Source organism: Salmo salar, chromosome 28 (genome assembly GCF_965601325.2).
Source record: "Salmo salar chromosome 28, fSalSal1, whole genome shotgun sequence".
NCBI classification, from domain to species: Eukaryota; Metazoa; Chordata; class Actinopteri; order Salmoniformes; family Salmonidae; genus Salmo; species Salmo salar.
Window position 1 is genome coordinate 5,586,990 of NC_138318.1, and position 22,351 is coordinate 5,609,340.

A 22,351-nucleotide genomic window follows, 5' to 3' on the forward strand; every position below is an offset into this window, starting at 1 on the left:
TTCGTGAAAAAAGCACTGTGGTTGCACCAATGTACCTAACCATGAACATCAATGCCTTTCTTAAAATCAATACACAAGTATATTTTTTTTAAACCCGCATATTTATTTAAAAGAAATTCATGTTAGCAAGCAATATTAACGAGGGAAATTGTCTCACTTCCCTTGTGTTCTGTGCAAGCAGAGTCAGGGTATATGCAGAAATTTGGCCCACCTGGCTCGTTGCAAACTGTGTGAAGACTATTACTTCCTAACAAAGACCGTAATTAATTAGCCAGAATTGTATATAATTCTGACATAACATTGAAGGTTGTACAATGTAACAGCAATATTTAGACTTAGGGATGGCATCCGTTAGAACATACGGAACGGTTCTGTATTTCACTGAAAGAATAAACGTTTTGTTTTCGAAATGATAATTTCTGGATTCGACCATATTAATGACCTAAGGCTCGTATTTCTGTGTGTTTATTATATTATAATTAAGTCTATGATTTGATATTTGATAGAGCAGTCTGACTGAGCTGTGGTAGGCAGCAGCAGGCTCGTAAGCATTCATTCAAACAGCACTTTCCTGCGTTTGCCAGCAGCTCTTCACAATGCTTGAAGCACAGCGCTGTTTCTGACTTCAAGCCTATCAACTCCCGAGATTAGGCTGGCAATACTATAGTGCCTATAAGAACATCCAATAGTCAAAGGTAAATTAAATACAAAGGGTATAGAGAGAAAGAGTCCTATAGTAACAACAACATGAAACTTCTAAACTGGGAATATTGAAGACTCATGTTAAAAGGAACCACCAGCTTTCATATGTTCTCATGTTCTGAGCAAGGAACTTAAACGTTAGCTTTCTTACATGGCACATATCGCACTTATACTTTCTTCTCCACCACTGTGTTTTTTGCAATATTTAAACCAAATTGAACATGTTTCATTATTTATTTGAGACTAAATTGATTTTATTTATGTATTAAATTAAGTTAAAATAAAAGTGTTCATACAGTATTGTTGTAATTGTCATTATCACACATATAAATAAATAAATAAATAGATTAATAGGTATCGGCTTTTTTTGGTCCTCCAATAATCCGTATCGGCCTTGAAAAATCCAAATCGGTCAAACTCTTCTAATACACACACAGTCAGCTGGTTGTATACTGCTCTATACTGCTTCCGTGGCTTCTCACCTTGAAAAACTGTCACTTCAAGATAAAATAAATGCCAACAGACAGCCAAAAACATGTTTCCTCAACAACAAAAACTGACATTCTTTTCAAGGAATTAAGTCAAGAGATGCCGTGAGCCTTAGTCACTGTTAGTTGTTACTGGTCACTTTAATAATGTTTACATGTTGTTTTACCCACTTAAGTATACTGTATTAATGGCTCATCCTACATACCTACTGCTGTACAAACCTTTCCTATACTGTCCATACACACCATTATATACACTCAGTGGCTAGTTCATTATTATCTTTACTGACCAAAAATACAAACACAACATGTAAAGTGTTGGTCCCATGTTTCATGAGCTGAAGTAAAATATCCCAGAAATTTTCCATAAAACACAAAAAGCTTCTCTCTCAAATTGGGTGCACCAATTTCTTTACATCCCTGTTAGTGAGCATTTCTCCTTTGTCAAGATAATCCATCCACCTGACAGGTGTGGCATATAAAAAAGCTGATTAAACAGCATGATCATTACGCAGGTGCAATAAAAGGCCACTCTAAAATGTGCAGTTTTGTCAGACAACACAATGCCACAGATGTCTCAAATTTTGAGGGAGCGTGCAATTGGCATGATTACTGCAGGAATGTCCACTGTTGCCAGAGAATTGAATGGTCATTTCTCTACCATAAGCAGCCTCCAACGTCATTTTAGAGAATTTGGCAGTACGTCTAACCGGCCTCACAACTGCCGACCATGTATAACCACGCCAGCCCAGGACCTCCTTATTTGACTTCTTTGCGTGCAGGCATCTGAGACCAGCCACCTGGACAGCTGATGAAACTGTGGGTTTGCACAAACAAAGAATTTCTGTCAGAAATCGTCTCAGGGAAGCTCATCTGCGTGCTTGTTGTCCTCACCAGGGTCTTGACCTGACTGCAGTTTGTCGTCGTAACTGACTTCAGTGGGTAAATGCTCATCTTCGATGGCCACTGGAGAAGTGTGCTCTTCATGGATGAAACCCGGTTTCAACTGTACTGGGCAGAAAGCAGACAGTGTATATGGCATCGTGTGGGGGAGTGGTTTGCTGATGTCAACGTTGTGAACAGAGTGCCCCATGGTGGCGGTGGGGTTATGTTATGGGCAGGCATAAGCTACAGATAACGAACACAATTGCATTGTATCAATGGTAACTTGACTGCACAGAGATACCGTGATGACATCCTGAGGTCCATTGTTGTGCCCTTGCGGCCCCATGTCGCAAGGGTCTGTACACAATTCATGGAAGCTGAAAATGTCCCTGTTCTTCCATTGAGCATGTTTGGCATGCTTTGGATCAACACGTATGACAGCATGTTCCAGTTCCCGCCAATATCCAGCAACTTTGCATGCACAGCCATTGAAGAGGAGTGGGCCAACATTCCACAGGCCACAATCAACAGCCTGATCAACTCTATGCTAAAGAGGTGTGTCTCGCCGCATGAGGCAAATGGTGGTCTCACCAGATACTGACTGGTTTTCTGATCCAGGCCCCTACCTTTTTTGTTAAGGTATCTGTGACCAACAGACGCACATCGGTATTCCCAGACATATGAAATCCATATATTAGTGCCTACGGAATAAATTCAAACTGACTGATTTCCTTATATGAACTATAACTCTGTAAAATCTTTGAAATTGTTGCACGTTACATTTATATTTTTGTTCAGTGTAGTACGAGGTTGGACCCCCCTTTGCCTCCAGAACAGCCTGAATGGTTCAGGGCATGGAAACGTTGCTCAATTTGTATCAAGGGACCTAACGTATGCCAGGAGAACATTCCCCACACTATTACACCACCAGCCTGTACCGTTGACACCAGGCAGGATGGGGCCATGGACCCATGCGGTTTACTCCAAATCCTGACTCTGCCATCAGCATGACGCAACAGGAACCGGGATTCGTTAGACCAGGCAATGTTTTTCAACTTTTCAATTGTCCAGTGTCGATGATCACGTGCCCGCTTCTTGTTTTTAGCTGATCACAGTGGGACCCGATGTGGTCGTCTGCTGCCATAGCCTATGACAAGGATGGACAAGTTGTGTGTTCCGAGATGCCGTGGAACTGTTGTACTGCGCCGTTATTTGCCTGTTTGTGGCCCGCTTGTTAGCTTGCACGATTCTTGCCATTCTCCTTCGACCTCTCTCATCAACGAGCTGTTTTCGCCCAAAGGACTGCCGCTGACTGGATGTTTTTTGTTTGTAGCACCATTCTTAGGAAACCTTAGACACTGTTGTGCGTGAAAAGCCCAGGAGGGTGGCCGTTTCTGAGATACTGGATCGGGCGTGCCTGGCACCGACGATCATACCACACTCAAAGTCGCTTAGATCACTCGTTTTGCCCATTCTAACATTCAATCGAACAGTAACTGAATGCCTGTTTTGCCTGCTTAATATAGCAAGCCACAGCCACGTGACTTACTGTCTGTGCAGGAGCGATTGATTTTCGTGAACGGGATGGTGTACCTAATAAACTGGCAACTGAGTGTATATTTATATTCCGGACTTTGACATTGCTCGATCTGATATTTCTTCATTTTTGGATTATGTGCTTATTGTTTTGTATTGTTAGGTATTATTACGGCATGGTCGGAGCTAGAAACACAAGCATCTTGCGGCACCTGCGACAACATTTGCAAATCTGTACGCAACCAATAAACAATTACTTGAGTCGAGATACTCATGAAAACCATCAACGAAAGAAAGTGGAAATCGCCGTCGACTGCGAACAAGACATACAGTACATATACCACAGTGGAATGCACACTCAACCTTAGTCATAGTCAATCTGGTTACATACAGTGGGCTGAGAAAGTCCAGTGACCATTTACTAAATATCTGTGTTTTGAAATGTATATACATCAACACACTAAGCATGAAGTGAGAGGCTGTTTGTAAAACGTACACATGATCTGTGGACGGGGTAAAGTGGCAGACATCAAAGGGGTCCGGAGAGAAAGATAAAAGTAGATCAGGTCATGGCCATAGAGAGAGGAGAGAGGCATGGAGGTAGAAATGGAGAGAGAGAAGGGGGGGGGGGGTGATAGGGCTTGACAGAGGTGATAATGCTGAGGACAGTGGATGAGGGGATGGATGGTTGGATGGAGGGAGGGAAAAGTTAGGCCAGTCCCAGGCTGGGAGCGAGCTCAGGTGTGAGTTCTGAGGAGACACCTTCTGTTCGTCGATCTGCAGCCATGTGTGGACAGGAGACTGGGCCCCCAGACGGACATGGGCCTCTTCTTTGGCCCGATTAAATCCAGGTGGCCCAGGATGCCTGGCCCGGTCACTACACCCCCCCCCCCCCTCCCCCTCCCCCTCTGTCATTGTGTTTAAAAAAACAGCCTTGGCCCAGATTCACCCCTCATGAAAGAAACAGGATAGGTGAACATCGCAATGGGCATTAAGAAACGATGCCCATTTGAGTGTTTACGGCAGGGTTTCCCAAAACACGTTTAGTTTTTTTCCATAGCACTACACAGCTGATTCAAATAATCAACTAATCATCAAGCTTTGGTCATTTGAATCGGCTGTGTAGTGTTACGGCAAAAACCAAAACGTGCACCCCCTGGGGTCCCGGGGACAGAGTTTGGGAAACGCTGGTTTACAGGGGTGTTAGAGAGGATCCGCTCTGAATTCTAATCAAACCTGCAACGTATTGCAGAACTTCTATAGAACATTAACGGCCATAGACAAATGAAGTTGCAGAAAAGCACGCCATCTTACTTGGCTTGACTGAAACGTGGATGTGGTTGTCCAGATTGAAATATTGCATTGGCTTGTAACAGGCCACCTTCCAACAGGTTGCACTGGCTCCCTTTGAGTTGTGTTTTACGCTGACATTTCAAACCGGTTTAAAACAAGCTGTCCATTGCAGACGGGAGAGGCAGAGGCTGCAGTGTTGCCATTTCCGATGTGGATACGTACACACAAGGCCTCCCTACGGACCAAGTAAATGTGAGCACTTGGGTCTCAGCAGATTTCTATGGTTCAGGCTGAGATACAAAGGCAAAACGAGCACATGTTTATAGTCTTTACGGAAGTCTTTTTTTCTATATATATATATAAATGTCCTCGATGAGAGCTCTTACCTCCTGAGGTCTTTTGAACCGCTATTGAACTTCCATTGGCAAAGTTTATCGGAAGCCTGATAAGTCAAATTGATTGTCAATTACGCCATTCCTTACCATGCAATGACGGGTAACATCTTATTTTCTTATTTTTCTAGAACATTACCTATAACTGAGAAGGAATAAAATCACGACAATATCACCAGGAGAATGAACCCCTCCAGAAAAATATACTGAAATGTATTTACATCACAGATCAAGTTCCTATATCTAAGCATGTTAAGTTACCTTTAGATACAGTTATGACGGCGAAGTCATTGTTGCCGCCGCCATTTCAGTGTCACTGTGGAAATTACAAGTGAAGGCGTCCCCTGGAGAGGAGGGTGAACCTGTCAGACTGGGGAGCAGACATACGTTCAAAACACCACCAGAACAACACACAGCATCTCCATATGTGTAAGATCTTAACCGTCACCTGTCCTTGTGTGTGTGTGTGTGTGTGTGTGTGTGTGTGTGTGTGTGTGTGTGTGTGTGTGTGTGTGTGTGTGTGTGTGTGTGTGTGTGTGTGTGTGTTCAGCAACAGAGCTTACCAATGCATTAAAGAAGGGACCCTGGCATATAATTATTCTAAAGAAAAACACTACCTCACACCTCCCCCTTCTCGTCGCCCACATTTGCATTAAGTCCATATGTCTGAATTCAGAAACACTAACGATTATTGTATGCATTAAGTAAGCGGTCACAATGAGGCTTCCACCTTTCTTTCAGCCATTAGTCTATATAGCAAGCTGATAAGAATTACACAAAATCTTACTAAAAGCATGCGATAAAACATTTTATTCAATGTCAACGTGATAAATCCTGTGTATGACTGAATGCCTATGATGACCAATGATTGAAAGATGCCTATATAAAATGTTATCACTAGAGGGTGAATATCCTATACAGGAAGTTTCAACTTCGTTAGCTGTACTATTGAGTGAACTGACCTTCTCAACAGCTTCTGAGAGTCTTACGGTAAAAAAAACACACAAAAAACCCCATTGAAAACAGTGTATTAATTAACTCATTCTTATTTAGCGATATGAGTTCAATGCTATGATCCCAAACAGAAAAAGAGTAATCTAGCCCGGCACAATGACGACAAGTTCTGGGATCGATAGATGTCTGGTATGTCTGACTGAAAAGACAAAGGTTAAGGGCTGTATTAAAATGAGTTCCATGAACATATCTGACAAAGCACAAGGACAACAATCCAAGTCAACACGCTCCTACCGAGCGGAGGGAGCCTTTCAATAGTGTTTTCAAATTAAGCGAACATGTTTTCCCCAAAGCTATTAACGAGGGGAGAGGTCAGGGAAAACAGTCTTGAAATATTGAGCATCACCTGATTAACTTAATATTTACTGGCATTATCTTGTACTTGTATTCTTTAATTGTGTTGCATAAACGCCTAAAAACACTTTCATGCATTAAGGACATTATATTCAGGTATCGTTTGATGTGTTAATAAAAAAAAAAATGGTTGCTAGAGAACGAGGCCAAGAAACGCTACAACTGTTCTCGGTGAGTGAAAAGAAATCAATCTCAACGCCGCATCACACCTGACTTGTAAACAAAGTTGCTCAACCGCCATTGTACTGCACATTACATTTCTTAACGTTAGGCTATATAAACACTGCCATTCTACAGTTGTTGGAAATCAGGGGCTTATGTTGGGATATTTCAGTCCTTACGTAGACCCAACCAGAGCTCTCCTAACAGGAGAAGGAGTTTGAACACAGTTCACCAAGCCTACACGGCTTACATTGTATATTGGGACTGAGAAATGTGAGGAAAGACTTCATTGTTCATTCTTTCTATGTACCATCCTGATTTGACTAAAATAATTACAAGACGAGCTTGACAACACACTGGAAAAATCATGGAATTTAACTGAGGGCAATATAGCTGACGGCGAACAGAAAACACACAAACAAACAGATTTTCTCAGAAAGCATGACAACAAAAACAAACAAAAAAAACTCAGTGATAAATACATAACCAGTTCTTGTGAGTTGCCGCTTGTCTCTTTTCAGGAAGTATTTTCAGCCCAAATACTTTAACACAGCACGCCTGTGTGTGTAGAGGCCCCGCTGTTACCTTCTGCAGACTGAGAAGAACCCAAAACCCGGGCTTACAGAACCTCCTACGGTGGCTCAAGGGCGCGGCCTATCTGCCGTACAGCAGAATGCACATGGAAAAACCCTCCCGTGCAGGGCCAGCCACCCATCCACTCACACACACAAGGTATGTTCGTTACTACGGGAGTCAAACTGTTTGTACTGCCAAGGTTATGTTCTTTAACGGGAGGACGGAAAGACCAGACTGAAGTTCTGCAGCTTGAAATTCATTTCAGACGAGTGCCAACTGTGATTTACATAAAAAAGGAAAGTCACATTTTGATTGAGACGAATTAAGCTACTCTATTCGGTAGGACAATCTTTTTCACACATCTATGTCCCTCAAAAACTGTACTGCATTGTCATTCAAATTCACATTACGACAAAGAACGGAGTATCCAAACTGGAAAACGTTTGCTGGTGTACTTATCACAGCTATAGCAGGTGACATTCTGCTGTTCTTCACACCGTGTGCATGGGCCAGAAACCAACAGTCATATTGACAATAGAACGCAGTTCCATTCCAAGAATTTGGCAGTGTCGCAAACAACAACAAAACAACTACCCACACTAGTCATAACCTATTGTGTGTCTAGTTTCCAGCACTATCTTACTATCCCTATCTCAGCTAGACACACGGTGGTGGTGGCTGTTTGCACTTCAACGTCAACCCGCCCTCCACCTCCCATCCCCACCCTACTTGTCTCCATAACCCCCCCCCAGACAAAAGCCTTGCTGTCCCACTGATTGGCAGATGGGGCGACCAGCTGACATCCCGGGCTGGGCCGTTTCATGTTCCCCGGGCGTCCTAAACGCGCGGGCGCCCTGTCCGTGGGCATCGGGTGGCCGAGGAGGAAGCTCTTTTGAGGGGCCGAGGGGGGAAGCGTGGGGACCCGCTCCTCAGGGCGACCAGGAGGAGAGCAAACAGAGGGGACAGACGGCGATGCCTAATCATGTGTTTCTGAGGGTTAATGTGTTTAAAGTATTTGTACGTGTGTGGGTGTGTATGTGTGTGTATCGGTTTGTGTGTGTGTGTGTGCGGGTGTGTGTGTGAGGGTATAGGTGGAGAGGGGCTAATAACAGCGTTTAGGCCTGGTCTCTGTTACGTGACTGCATTCTACACTAGCCTTCACATATAATAAAACACACGTCAAACCTACTACACTAAAGTAAAGCTTGTTGGTTCCATATCATAGAAGATGCTCTCCACTGACCCACAGGAGTAAAGGGGTCGGAGGGCAAGATGCTAATTGGTGTATATTGAATTAATCAATACATAAAATAACAGGTGTAAATAATCTGATCGCATTGTATCTCACTCCCCATGCATAGCACTTTAAAAAAACATATTTCATACTCTTTTCACTGGCATCAATTGTCTGTCATCAACGTGTCATTGTCATCAGAGGACTAGTATTGACGAGGTGGCACACTTCTCCCTCTCTGCCTCTCCTTTACTTAATTTCACTTCTTTCCCCCCCTTCTCTTTTTTTTAATTTTTTTTAAAATATTTCAGTGCCTCAGATGTAGGAGCTCTTTAAAGCGCCCATGGGGGCCCAGAGTCCTCGCTTTTGTCTCCCATTTCCTTCTGAAACGGTTCATTTTAACGCAATCCCGCTCATCCCTTTTCTGAGCCCTCTCTCTTCCTCTCTCTGTGTGTCACTCCGAGGTCAGTGCTGCACTTTCTGCTGTGCGTACAGGGAGGTGGGGGGGTATCTTTATAGTGGTTGTAACCTCGAAAGAACAGAAAAGAAGCTGGTTTGAAATAAAATGTCTACCTTTTTAAATGTGCTTTTTTTAATGTGAGATAAGGCTTCATTATGAACAGGTATTACTATAAAATCAACATGTTTACCAACAATTACTCATTGTAAAGTGTAATATGAGTACTTAGTTTTTTTTCTCATAAATATTTGTTTTGTTTAAGTGGCCTTGTGCATCATTTATATCAACATAATAATGAATGACAACGCTGAATTAAACATTGATCAGAATGGGTCTTTATACATTGTTGTATTATTAAACTGCCTCTCAATGTATTCATGTTTACATCAGTCCAATGGATGATTTGTTGACCTTCCGCGGGTTTTATCCTTCTTTTGGTAATGTTGCCTTCTGCACTAAGAAGAAGAAATGCTCAGAGGTCTTTCCTTCCAGTCTAAGCTTCATAGGCTAATCATTACTTTAAGACTCCTGCTCTTTGTTGAAGCTTATCATTCTACTAAAAAGTCTAATTACTCTAGATCCACCGCTTTCTCTTAACACCGTTGATCCTTGTTAGCATCCACCGTGCAGACTAAATGGGCTGCTAACAGGATGCTATGCTAGCAATAATAATGGAACTTAACTGGAGCAGGAAGTATTCTGTTCACTCCTGAATTCTGGATAAGCTACGAATGACGACTGGTCACTTTCATTTCTCACAAACGTCTCCCTAGCTTCATTCTTATATGGCCGCCTCGACGAGTCCATTTAACTTGAGCTAACGTCGCAAGTCGGATTCTTGCGAAAAACACCTGCGGACCTACAGACAGACAGACAAGCAAACACACAGATGAACCCCACACACACTCAAGTCTGTTGGTTGAGCTCTTGCATTGAGGGGTCTGTATGCTGGCTGGCCATTGTGTCGAGTCGGGCCTTTGTCTGTGCAGGCTGAAACCAGCGATTGCACCTTAGCTACCACAGTTCAAGCGTAAACACTTTTTGTGTGCCACAATACACACTGTTGCCAGTGGACCCCTAAATCCTTGGAACAGCTGAGTCCTAGGGTGTCAAAGATAATGACGATTTATTTCAATGTGAGGTTCTCATTGGCCCCCCCCCACCAAAAAAAAAAGTTTTCCTCCCCTTCTCCTCCCTCAAACCGATTAAAATTAAGCCGTAAACATGTGAGGCAGGAATTAGCACATTTAGCGAGTCTCCTCTTCCCACATCGCATTTTCGCTCTGGAGCGGCTGACACCCGCAGCCAAACGCGGGTGCAATTTTAATGACTCGCGTCGTTTTTGAAGTCCACAAGAAAAAAGCGGCGCTCGCCGTTTGTGGCAGCGCTAGATATGGCGAGGCCATGGCCGGCCATGATTGGGGGGGAGGGGGGTGGAACACACGCCTCCGACTCGGACTCGGGCTCTCGATAGGATCGGTGTCATTTTCCTCTCCACGATAAGACGCCTCGCTGACAAGGCCCGATTAGGAGAGAAAAAAAATCATTATTACGAGGCCTTTCATCCGCCGGGGGGGTTTACCGATAAACAGCTTACCGTGGGTAGATTTACTGAAAGCAAAATGTTAGGCTATACGTTAAGGCGTATATATGTCGGAAATACAGTTCCGGGCTATATTCCGTCTATATTTCTTAGAATTTCTTTCCTTGAGACAAAAGACAAATACATTTCCCCCTTAAAAAATATTTAATAAAAAAGGCCTCCTTTCTGCCTAACTGCAAACTCAAGCTGTGAAATATTTTAATCCCATCTCTCAGCGCCATGAATCAAACAATTATCAAATAACTTCCTATTCTTTTTGAAACGCCACAGCATTCAGATTTTATCAGACTACAAAAAACTAAAGTTATTGCATATGCTATACCTCGAGGAAATCCACTTTAGCAAACTGTCCTTATAAAAGACAAATGAATAAGAACATACTGAAATATTAAAATGACACTGTGCCACAGAATGAATAAGCTGAAGCAGAAGTGGAGATGGAGCCTGCACTCCTAAGAAAGGGATCTATAATGGGTATATCTCAACATAGACGGCACATCGTATGTGTAAATGATCTAAATGCATTGTATTAATCAATTCACTACTTCTTGGATAAACATCGCTCTATTATCTGGATGTGACACGCTAAATATTTAGTCTTAATACATTTTGTAAATACAAAAACTACCCCACCCTAGACCAGGTGAAGCACTTTATTGTTAATTTAGCTTTAAAACATTATTTTTTTTTTTTATTAAAAAACATTGTATCACAGCGCCTCTCCTCTTTATAAAGATGTAATATAACTGTACTGTAGATATATGAATATGCATATATGAATAGCGTGTAAATAGTTTCTTGGTGTCTTGACAATGTATTACTTTGTATTTTTCTGTAACATCTTTTGCTGTTCTTGTCTATAACTGTTCTGTACTCTGTCATGCATTTTTATGTTTTATGTGGACCCCAGGAAGAGTAGCTGCTGCATTTGCAGTAGCTAATGGGGATCCTGATAAACTAAACTTCCTTCAAACAATGACAAAGAGGACCATGTAAACAACACCACAATGTAAGCTATTCAAATTGAAATCAACAGATGAACAGATTCGTTTCACTATTATGAACATTATGAGGATAGAGAATATTAGACTTAAGTATACTATTTTGTGACTAACTAGATTCTCTGATAAATAACAAATGATACCAGTTAGCAGAATATTACCTTTTTTCCCTCTTTGCCCGAGACCCAATGTAGCTGGATTTGATACAATGATGCTAAATAGTATTGACAGATAGTTTGATTTTTTTTGTTAGATTTTGTCCTCTGTTACCAAATAGCACAAAACCCGTCAACATTAGTTATAAATGTGTTGTCTCATAAAAAGAGAACAAGAAAAGAAAATTCAACGTTGAAAGCCAGTTCCTAAAAAATATTTCTGGGTATTGCTAAATATAGCTTGTTATGTCATTTGCTAAGTGTTAAGCCAAAAAGGATTTGAAGTGCAAGCATCACTTTGGTGGCTAAACACCAAAAGAATGATAAAGTCTGATCTTAAGACAGAACGGGGAGAAATTAAGAGAGTGAGAAGAGAAACAGAGAAAGAAAGGGCTAAGATGGAGGGGGGAGATCGTGCAAGCCGGGGACAAGCGTGAGCCATGTTACTGAGACACTCCAGCACCCATGGACTCACAGCAAGTCTCAAAGCCATGCTTTGCTTCAAACGAGCGCCGAGGACTTTTTTTATGTTTACAAAACATATTTATTTATTTCTCCACCCCATCATTTATCTATTTAGTTATCTGTGTCCCCAACACCCTGTGCTCTGCCGCTGGAGTCATGTTCGATGACGACAATCAATGCTCTCTCCCTCCCTCTCCTCCCCTCGACTTTTAATACCGCTGCAGTTGGAAATCAAACTGCTCTAAAACAAATTGATCTAATCTGTAATACAGTTGTCACATCATCACAGGGTCCCTGCACGTCTGCCTTGGTGACAACTGCAGGGCTGCTTAGCTTAGCCCACGATGTCTGCCTACTGCTTTGTTGGTCGCTTCAATGATTTATCATAAAAAGCGAGGGAGATTGAGAGTGGGAGGGAGAGAGAGAGGGGAAGAAAAGGGTGAAAAAGAAAGGCTGTCGATTGAGTCATTGGCACCTTTGATTGACAAGGTCTAATCAGCTTATCTCAGTGCTAATAAAGTTGATGGCCTGCGGTGCTGCTCTCTGCCTGGCACAGAGTGAACTTTGGGCTGCCGAGGGGCCACCAGGGGCCGGGCCTCGACCCTCTCTGGTTATCTAAACAGGGCTGAAATCAATCCCTAATGAGCTGATTTCATTTTCCCCCATCGATCAGAGCCCCGACACCGGGGCCGCGAGCTGATGAGCGATCTCGGCCTCATCGCTGGCCCCTAGAGTTTCTCTTTTATTCGTTTTGCCCACTTTGTGGTTTGTTTCAGTTGCTTTGCTTTGTTTTCGACTGCTGAGCTTTAAAAGAGGAAAAGGGGGTTGACATTTTGGTGGAGCCAAGATTAGAGGCCTCTGTTTTTTTCTAATGATTAATATCCAATACATGTACAATAATATGCCTGTCATATCATAGATGGGAAAAAATATTACTTCAAAACACTAAAAAGTGTGCCATCTAACATCATCATCATCAAATTTATTTATATAGCCCTTCTTACATCAGCTGATATCTCAAAGTGCTGTACAGAAACCCAGCCTAAAACCCCAAACAGCAAGCAATGCAGGTGTAACAAACATACACCGGTACAGGCTAAACAAAACAAATTACTCCCATAAGCATCTTAAGTTTAAACAGAGTGATTGTATCTCTTTTTTTCCCAAAAAGTATTATTTTAGGTCAATAATCAATTGAGTACAGTGTGCACGTGTGTATAGTGTTCAGATATACTGTAAGTGTATGCACTTCAAAGGAAGCCAGTATTGTATTAATTGCCCCTCAGCAAACAAAACTAACTCTACCCTCTACCTCTCCAATTGATTCTAATCAAGGGGAGAGAGCACTTCAGTACATCTACAAAATGGAATCTGACATGCCATCCATCTCTAAACATGTCCAATCAGACCCCTCTCACATCTTCACAAAGTCAAATTGCGCCTCAGAATCTGACCTCTTTGATTTGGAGTCAGTCTACCCTCCTCACATTTTGGGCTTGCAGACACCCTTGATTCAAATGCGTTTAAATTGGCTAACTACATGCCCTCCTCCTGTACTTAGGGCTGTCTTTAAACAGGCTAGCCCTCCGTCTGCATGTTCATATGCGCGCCTTTTAAGTCTGTGCCCTCCACTAATGAAGTTCTATACTTTATTTATGAGACAAACAGAGGCTGGTTCTTAAGGGTGTGTGTGGTAAATAGCTTGGGATGTCCACAGAGCCTTCAATATCCCTCAAAGGGCTTTCAGTGCTCTTGGCAAGCCTGCGCTTTCCAAAATACACTGGAGAGTGTGAAATAGAAGAAGAAAAAAAAAACACACTGCTCAAATAAATTCTCTAAAATGATATTCTGTGAAGACTCACCATTTCAAAGAACTGAGAGGACGTCTTTTTTATAAAGTGACCTTATGGTACCCTGGCTTTTTTCATTTGTGGTCATTAAGTGGAATGTTATCGATGCCAAAGTAAAGGGGGGCAAGCAGCAGTTGGAGCTCCATCTTTTTTTTTCTGCCTTTGTTCAGTATCTCTCTCTTTGAAAGAAAAGAGAAACATTCTTTAAATATTTTTTTCTCCCCATTGGTCAATTACAGTACTTATGGGGCATAATTATATATTGTGTGGATTTGGAGGGCGACTTTGAATTATTGTAAAATAGCTACACTAACTGTTTTTCACTAAGGATGCTTTAATTGTCCGTCCTAATAAGAGTTTGTTTCGTGTAACATCGTATTTATGACCAGAGTAAGTCTTTGATTGGACAAACACAACGCACAATTTATTATTGTTTAACCCTTTTAAGACAATATCCATCCCGACAGTCAACATTTCAAAGCATATCCTTTATCCATTTTAAGCAATCTTAAAAATGTAGAAATGTTTATGCTTCAGAACGATGAATAATAGCCCGGTACATACTCGTATCATTATCTCTTTTAGTTTGAAAGCGAGATAACTGAATGGGGCATTTGCTAGGCCAAACAAGTGAATTGAGAACATGCACAAAATAAAACCTTTCAAAAATCTTCTGTGAATTTTGTCAACACTAAAATACAATGAAAAACATTAAACAAAATGACTACAAAACCCAAAAAATATCCATTAGCTGGATTGCCCCACTGAATTTCATGTCTTCTCGTGGTGCTGTGATTGTCTACCGATGTAAATATGCAGTACGGGTTGTTGAAGCAGCATTGGTTGGCCACATAAATTCATGAACCACCTGGGATGAATGACCACTAGTCAACGTTTGTGTTCACAGTGCCTTCAGAAAGTATTCACACCCATTGACTTAATCCACATTTTGTTGTGTTACAGCCTGAATTCAAAAATGTATTAAAATTGACACACAATACCCCATAATGACAAAGTGAAAACAAGGTTTACACATTTTTTGCTAATTTATTGAAAATTAAAAACAAAAATATCTCATGTACATAAGCATTCACACCCCTGGGTCAATACATGTTAGAATCACCTTTGGCAGGGATTACAGCTCTGAGTCTTTTTGAGTAAGTCTCTAAGAGCTTTGCACACCTGGATTGTACAATATTTGCACATTATTACTTGAACAATTCTTCAAGCTCTGTCAAGTTCGTTGTTGACCATCACTCCACAGCCATTTTCAAGTCTTGCCATTGATTTTCAAGACGATTTAAGTCAAAACTGCAACTAGGCCACTTAGGAACATTCAATGTCTTCTTGGTAAGCAACTCCAGTGTATATTTGGCCTTGTGTTTTAGGTCATTTTCCTGCTGAAAGGTGAATTTGTCCCCCAGTGTCTGTTGGAAAGCAGACTGAACCAGGTTTTCCTCTAGGATTAGATCTATTCAGTTTCTTTTTATTCTAAAGAACTCCTCAGTCCTTGCCGATGACAAGCATACCCATAACATGATGCAGCCACCATCATGCTTGAAAATATAAAGAGTGGTACTCAGTGATGTGTTGTATTGTATTTGCCCCAAACATAACGCTTTTTATTCAGGACTTAAAGTTCATTTCTTTGCCACATTTTTTTGCAGTTTTACTTCAGTGCTTTGATGCAAACAGGATGCCTGTTTTAGAATATTTTTTATTTTGTATTATTGTTACTGATCTACACTTTGCGAGGCATTGGAAAACCTTCCTGGTCTTTGTGGGTCAATCTGTGTTTGAAATGCACTGCTCGACCGAGGGACCTTAGAGATAATTGCATGTGTGGGGTATAGAGATGACATAGTCATTCAAAACTCCATGCTATGTAAGCTCATTTTTACTCCTGAACTTTTTTAGGTTTGCCATAAGAAAGAGTTTGAATACTTATTGACTCAAGACATTTCCGCTTTTCATTTTCGATTAATTTCTAAAAACATAATTCCACTTTGACATTATGGAGTATTGTGTGTAGACCAGTGACACAAAATGTCAATTTAATAAATGTTTAATTCAGGCTGTAAACACAACAACATTTTGAAAAAGTCAAGGGGTGTGAATACTTTTTGAAGACACTGCATTTCTCACACGTCTGGGGTCACAACACATTTGAGTTCTAAGATTGTTTGTTGTCTGTGGTCTGACAGTGTTCCCAACGTGATTCGGCTGTTGCCTCTCAGCGTTGGTTCTCCCAGAGCATTTGTCGTTTCAGGTTGTGCATCTGAGCGGAGGGCCGGGGCCGACAGGAGGGTGAGGGGGGGGTCACAGATTAAACACGAGGTGACAAAGGCTCACACCCCACCAAACCCCAAACAACTCACTGCTGGTGTAGACCTGAGCAGTGAGCAGTGTGTGTGGGACCAGGATAAACAACCATTGTTCTCAGTTAGCCTTACAAACAGAGCAGATGAGGGTTCAGAGGGCGCATGACTAGCCCTTACTGTGGAAAGTAATGGGCCCGGGAGGTATAGAACACGGACCATTTCTTTAACACCAACCAACGCACTAGACAAACCATCAAAAAGAGCCATTCAACTGAAATACATAACTGAATGGAACCAAAATAGGGTCTGCCACAGAGTTCAACACGAGGAAAACAAGAATAATATAAGTCTCGGAGATCATCAGAGAATCATATGAAACAACATTTTTAAGCAGAGAATGCAGATTGTATTTATGAATTTGTGAGTTCTACTTACTGAACATCAAAAGGCAGTGGTCTGTGCACCCCTTTCTCGACGTGAATGATTAAATCTGTCGATGTCACACGCGCGCCATTCCTCCATTATAGTGTAAATGAACAAACTTTTTCAAAACTACAGCGGAAGCCACAGAAAGCCAGTTGATACTTCAAGAATGAGCTTTGATATCTCTCTAAGGAATACACTGTGACTCAATAATGTTGTGACTGTCAGGAGGAGAAAAAACGAATAACTGGTTTAATCTATTTAAAATCCAAATGAGATAATTTCTCCATATTTAAAGATAAAAAAGCGAACCTTGGTAATGAGGAAAACACATGACTTTCTGTTCTAGATGGCCATGTATTCAGTGACGTTTATTGTGCTTTATTTGGGTCTCTAAATGAAGAACTAGTGGAGGAAACGCTGATGTTGTTTATTTCAGTAGACCCCTGTCTTTTTGCCGCTATAAAAAAACAACTCACACACGCGCAGATGCAGGGGAGAAGAAGAGCGTGTGTTTTTCCCAGGAGCCAAACGAGGAGCAGCGGCGCCTGCTCTGTCGCCTGTACACCTCTCTCTCCCTTGCTAGCCTTTGATGTGCTCGTGAAAATGTCACCAGTCGTCAAGGAGTTTTTTCCTCTCTCTCTATCCACCTCACGTACGAGCGAGACAATTTGCTGTCGCTCAGTCACACCACCCCCCCCCCCCCCATCCAAACAGAATGCATACCGGTTTCCACTGCTATCTGGTAGCCAGCTTCGAGCCTCCGAGATGACCTTTCCAACTTCTCTGTGTTGTCCAACAGATGTGCTTTCTAAAACAAATTGGAGAAAAAAACGAGACAGAAAAATTATGATTGAGAGGGCTGGGAAGCGTTTCAGAGAAACATCTCAACACTGTCACCAAACACAGACCACCACTACATTCTTCATTAACAACCATGTGTAGCCAGTGAAATATCGGTAACATGCATGTTGAGTTGGGGGGGGCATATCGCACAGTTGTTACTGCAAAAAAAACTATGAAAACTATAAGTACAATAAAGTATCTATTCTTATTCAATATTAAAATGAGAATCACAAGAAGGTCCTTCTCTTTTTTTAAATGTATCTCCCCTCGTCTTGTTCAGAGTCTACTGCAAGTAATTACTTCACATTTAGCGTGGAGGGCAAAGTTGAGGGAGGGAGGAAGAGCTAATTGAGATGTAATAATTTATCATTTGCAGCTTTCAAGTTCAAAGAAATAACCTGTCAAGGCGATGGCTCTGGAATTAAGGAGAAAACCCTCATTAAAGTGGAAATCAAACACATTTACTCTCCTAATGTATTTGGTTATGGAACATAAGAAAGATATTGCTTTCTAGAAATGTCTACTGGTGTGGCAAATGGATGGTGACTGACCAAGTAGACCACTTCAGGAGGTGACCATAGGACCATATCATGCCAATGGATTTGGAAGTGTGTTACGTAGAAAGTGAGTACAGAAATGCAACATTAGCCTAACATAATTACTGAAGGCTGAACACACAGAAAGCACTAAAACAAATAGCAAAATACACAACACACACATCAGCGACATGTACCATGCAATCATATAAACAAGGACCAGTGACATCCTAAACAAATGGACGCTGAGATATATTGACAATAATGGATTATAGGTACTCTTAAACAGGTGCTGACCAGTTAGTATTGGCCACTTACAATACTAGATTATCCTTGTATAGACTAACAGTAATCCTTACAACCACGAGTTCCAGTTCCAGAATACATCTTCACAACAGCATATCAAGCCTTGTACACAGAGTGCACTGGATGTTGACTTACTCATAGGTATCAACAACTGACAAGGCTGCCCATTGAAATGATATACAGCAGTTCTAAAAAGGGGTATCAAGGTACTTTGTGTTTCTTAAATAAGCAAGTGATTGATTTGATCATTTTTCAAAGACAGAGGCGTTTTGTTTATCGAGACACTGGTCGGAGTTGTAATAGAATATTACATTTGGCATCAACAATATCAGTGAATGACATGGCCAACATCCACCCCGAGCCGTTCTCTTCTGGAAGACAGGTCGTTCCGTTTGATTTCAATCCCTGTTTTGATCGCATCCCTTTTCCATTTGAACAAAACTTTCCATACATATTGGGCCCCTGTTATAAGTGGTTGAGTAGTGAGTCATAAACCACAACAACAAAAAATTATTTGCAAATACAGATCCCAGTCTGTAAATATGCCCGTGTAGTTTCACAAACATATGTCATGATCTAAAAGCATACGAGTCATCGTTAACAAAAAAACAAATGATGATTAGCAAATACATTCGTTGAATTAAGAGCACATTTTTGAAATGGGACAGCATTTGTGACCTGCATTTTATGTACACTGAACAAAAATATAAAACGCAACATGTAAAGTGTTGGTCCCATGTTTCATGAGTTGAAATAAAAGATCCCAGACATTTTCCATACGCACAAAAAGCTGTCTCTCAAATTGTGTGCACACATTTGTTTATATCCCTGTTAGTGAGCCTTTCTCCTTTGCCAAGATAATCCATCCACCTGACAGGTGTGACATATCAAGAAACTGATTAAACAGCATGATCATTACACACGTGCACCTTGTGCTGGGGACAATAAAAGGCCACTAAAATGTGCAGTTTTGCTGCACAACACAATGCCACAGATGTCTCACGTTTTGAGGGAGTGTGCAATTGGCATGCCGACTGCAGTAATGTCCACCAGAGATGTTGCCAGATAATTGAATGCTCATTTCTCTACCAAAAGCCGCCTCCAACATCGTTTTAGAGAATTTGGCGTCCAACCGGCCTCACAACAGCAGATCACGTGTATGGCGTCGTGTGGGTGAGGGGTTTGCTGATGTCAACGTTGTGAACACAGTGCGCCATGGTGGCGATGGGGTTATGGTATGGGCAGGCAGGCATAAGCTACAGACAACGAGCACAATTGCATTTTATCAATGGAAATTTGAATGCACAGAGATATCGTGATGAGAGCCTGAGGCCCATTGTTGTGCCATTAATCCACTGCCATCACCTCATGCTTCAGCATGATAACGCAAAGCCCCATGTTGCAAGGATCTGTACACAATTTATGTTAGCTGAAAATGTCCCAGTTCTTCCATGGCCTGCACAGCAGACATGTCACCCATTGAGCACGTTTGGAATGCTGTGGATCGACGTGTACGACAGCGTATTCCAGTTCCCAACAATATCCAGCAACTTCACACAGCCATTGAAGATAAGTGGGACAGCATTCCACAGGCAACAAATCAACATCCTGATCAGCTCTCTGCGAAGGAGATGTGTCACGCTGCATGAGGCAAATGGTGGTCACACCACATACAGACTGGTTTTCTGATCCACACCCATACATTTCTTTTGTGACCAACAGATGCATATTTGTATTCCCAGTCATGTGAAATCAATAGATTAGGACTTTATTTATTTATTTCAATTGACAGATTTCCTTATATGAACTAAAATCTTTGAAGTTGTCCAATTTATATTTTTGTTCAGTATATTTGTGACTAATTACATTTGTGAGTTGCTTCCCCCATTTCCTTTCCTTGTTTCCTTTCCTAGACCCAATTATTTTCCACCTTTCATAGATTCATTTCCTCCTTTGCTAGGAAAGGGAGTTAGGAAAAGAAGAAAGGAAATGGTGCTAGGAAAGGAAACAAGGAAAGGGAGCTAGGAAAGCTAAGGAGGGGAGGAATTGAAGGAAAGGGAGAAAGGAAGTAGGCTAAGAAAGGAGAAAAGGGAACTAGTAAAGGAGGCGAGGAAAGGGTGCTAGCAAAGGAATGAGAGCAACGAGGAAAGAAAGATAGGATTTTCAAATATATTTTTTAAAGATAACTGAAGATGTCCAAATCTGGATGCCAGATCATTAATCTGCACAATTTGACCGTAAAACACAACTCACAAACGTAAAGAAAGACACAAATGCGTAAAATGCTGGTCACAAATGTAATCAATCTGTGGAGTCACAAATGTTGTCACATTCACAAAAACATATTTAACCACTGTCGTGTTCGCAAAGCTAGAAATATGTTTAATAAAAAAAAATAAAAAAAACGTCTTGCATTTATTTGCTAATCACCACATTCAATGTCATTGTATTATTACATTATAAAAATGGTCCTAACAAGCCATTCAGATAGTTATGCGGAAAAGTCACAGTCAAGGGCTGTACCATCTTTTATAATAACCTGAACTCAATTATACATCTAGGCCTACATATAGGTAATTCGCCTTGGGATTCTCCAGTCTTTCAGTAGTCATGTCTTTACTGAACCTACATGTGTGACGTTTTAAACCCTTTTAACACGAGTTATGTTATGCAAGCCCAACAAGGCTACCATAGATCCACCACTCAGATGAATGGTAACTCTCTGAAAGGGGTTTCCACCCGTTTTGAAAGAGAGAGAGGAGCACTGGAATCTCTAGTTCTAGTTAACCTGTCAAAAATGTGTACCAGCTAATCACTCCAAGGAAATAAAATAGATGAAATAAGACGACATCCCACTTTTCAAACTTTGACAATCAGAGGGATGGGAACAGAGAAGAAGAAAAAAAAAGGCTATTTTTTTATTATTTTTTTACTCGTGTTCTCCTTGCTGGTTGACAGATGTCATTTAAAACTGCAGAAATACTTTTAATAGTTAAAGGGAGGGAGGGGCGGAGGATGTTGGTGGGAGAGAGTGAGGTGGAGAGAAGGAGGGAGGGAGGGAGAGAGAGAAGGGGGTTGGCGGGTGGTGGGTGGCTGGGTGTGCAGTGTGATGGTGGTGTGCCGATGCGCGCCGTGCAGGGAGAGAGAAGGGAGTCAGCTCGGCTTAATGAGCCCCTATGGATCAGCGGAGATGGAGGGGACGTATTGACATGCAACGCTTAAGCTAATACACCTAGACCATGGCTGTGCCTGTGTGCCTCGGAGCACAAGGAAGCCGGGGATACTGACAGAGTAGCTCACTCCCCCGTTCTTCAAAGAGCTCAAGTGATTAGTATGTTATCATTACCATTCGAAACGTGATTTTCCTATTCCCTCTCGGCAAAGGTGACACGTCTCGGGGAGACGGCCAGCAGACTCACTGCAGTGAAAAGCCACTTCAAAGCATTTCCCTGAATTTCTCTCTCCCGCTATCTCTCTCTCCCTCGTTCTGTCTACTTTTCGGTGGGGGGTTATTCGGGGATGTGCTGGTGGTAGCGGTTGTGAGTTGGGGTGGGAGGGGGGTCATTAGAATAATGCGCCCAGCCAGGTTTGACGCTGACGTAACCTGATGGAAGGGGTGAGAGTGCAGCCCAGCCGGCACAGATCCAGTAACGACACCACATCACCGGTCATATGACGACTTCAGCCAGAGATATAAACCAACTAACAGAAAAGTATGTGGACACCTGCTAGTCGAACATCTCATTCCA

The 22,351-nt window shown here is 41.8% G+C and overlaps 1 protein-coding gene across 6 annotated transcripts in view; it reads right to left on the reverse strand.

Moving 5' to 3' along the window:
• The window catches only part of LOC106589328 (vesicle transport through interaction with t-SNAREs homolog 1A-like), a 172,156-nt gene that overhangs the window by 91,965 nt on the left and 57,840 nt on the right, over positions 1-22,351 (reverse strand). For all 6 annotated transcript variants that reach the window (XM_014179170.3, XM_014179171.3, XM_014179173.3 and 3 more), the window contains one exon: positions 17,641-17,725. In XM_014179170.3, coding sequence (XP_014034645.3) covers positions 17,641-17,725 — 85 coding nt within the window. The remainder of the gene's footprint in view (positions 1-17,640; positions 17,726-22,351) is intronic.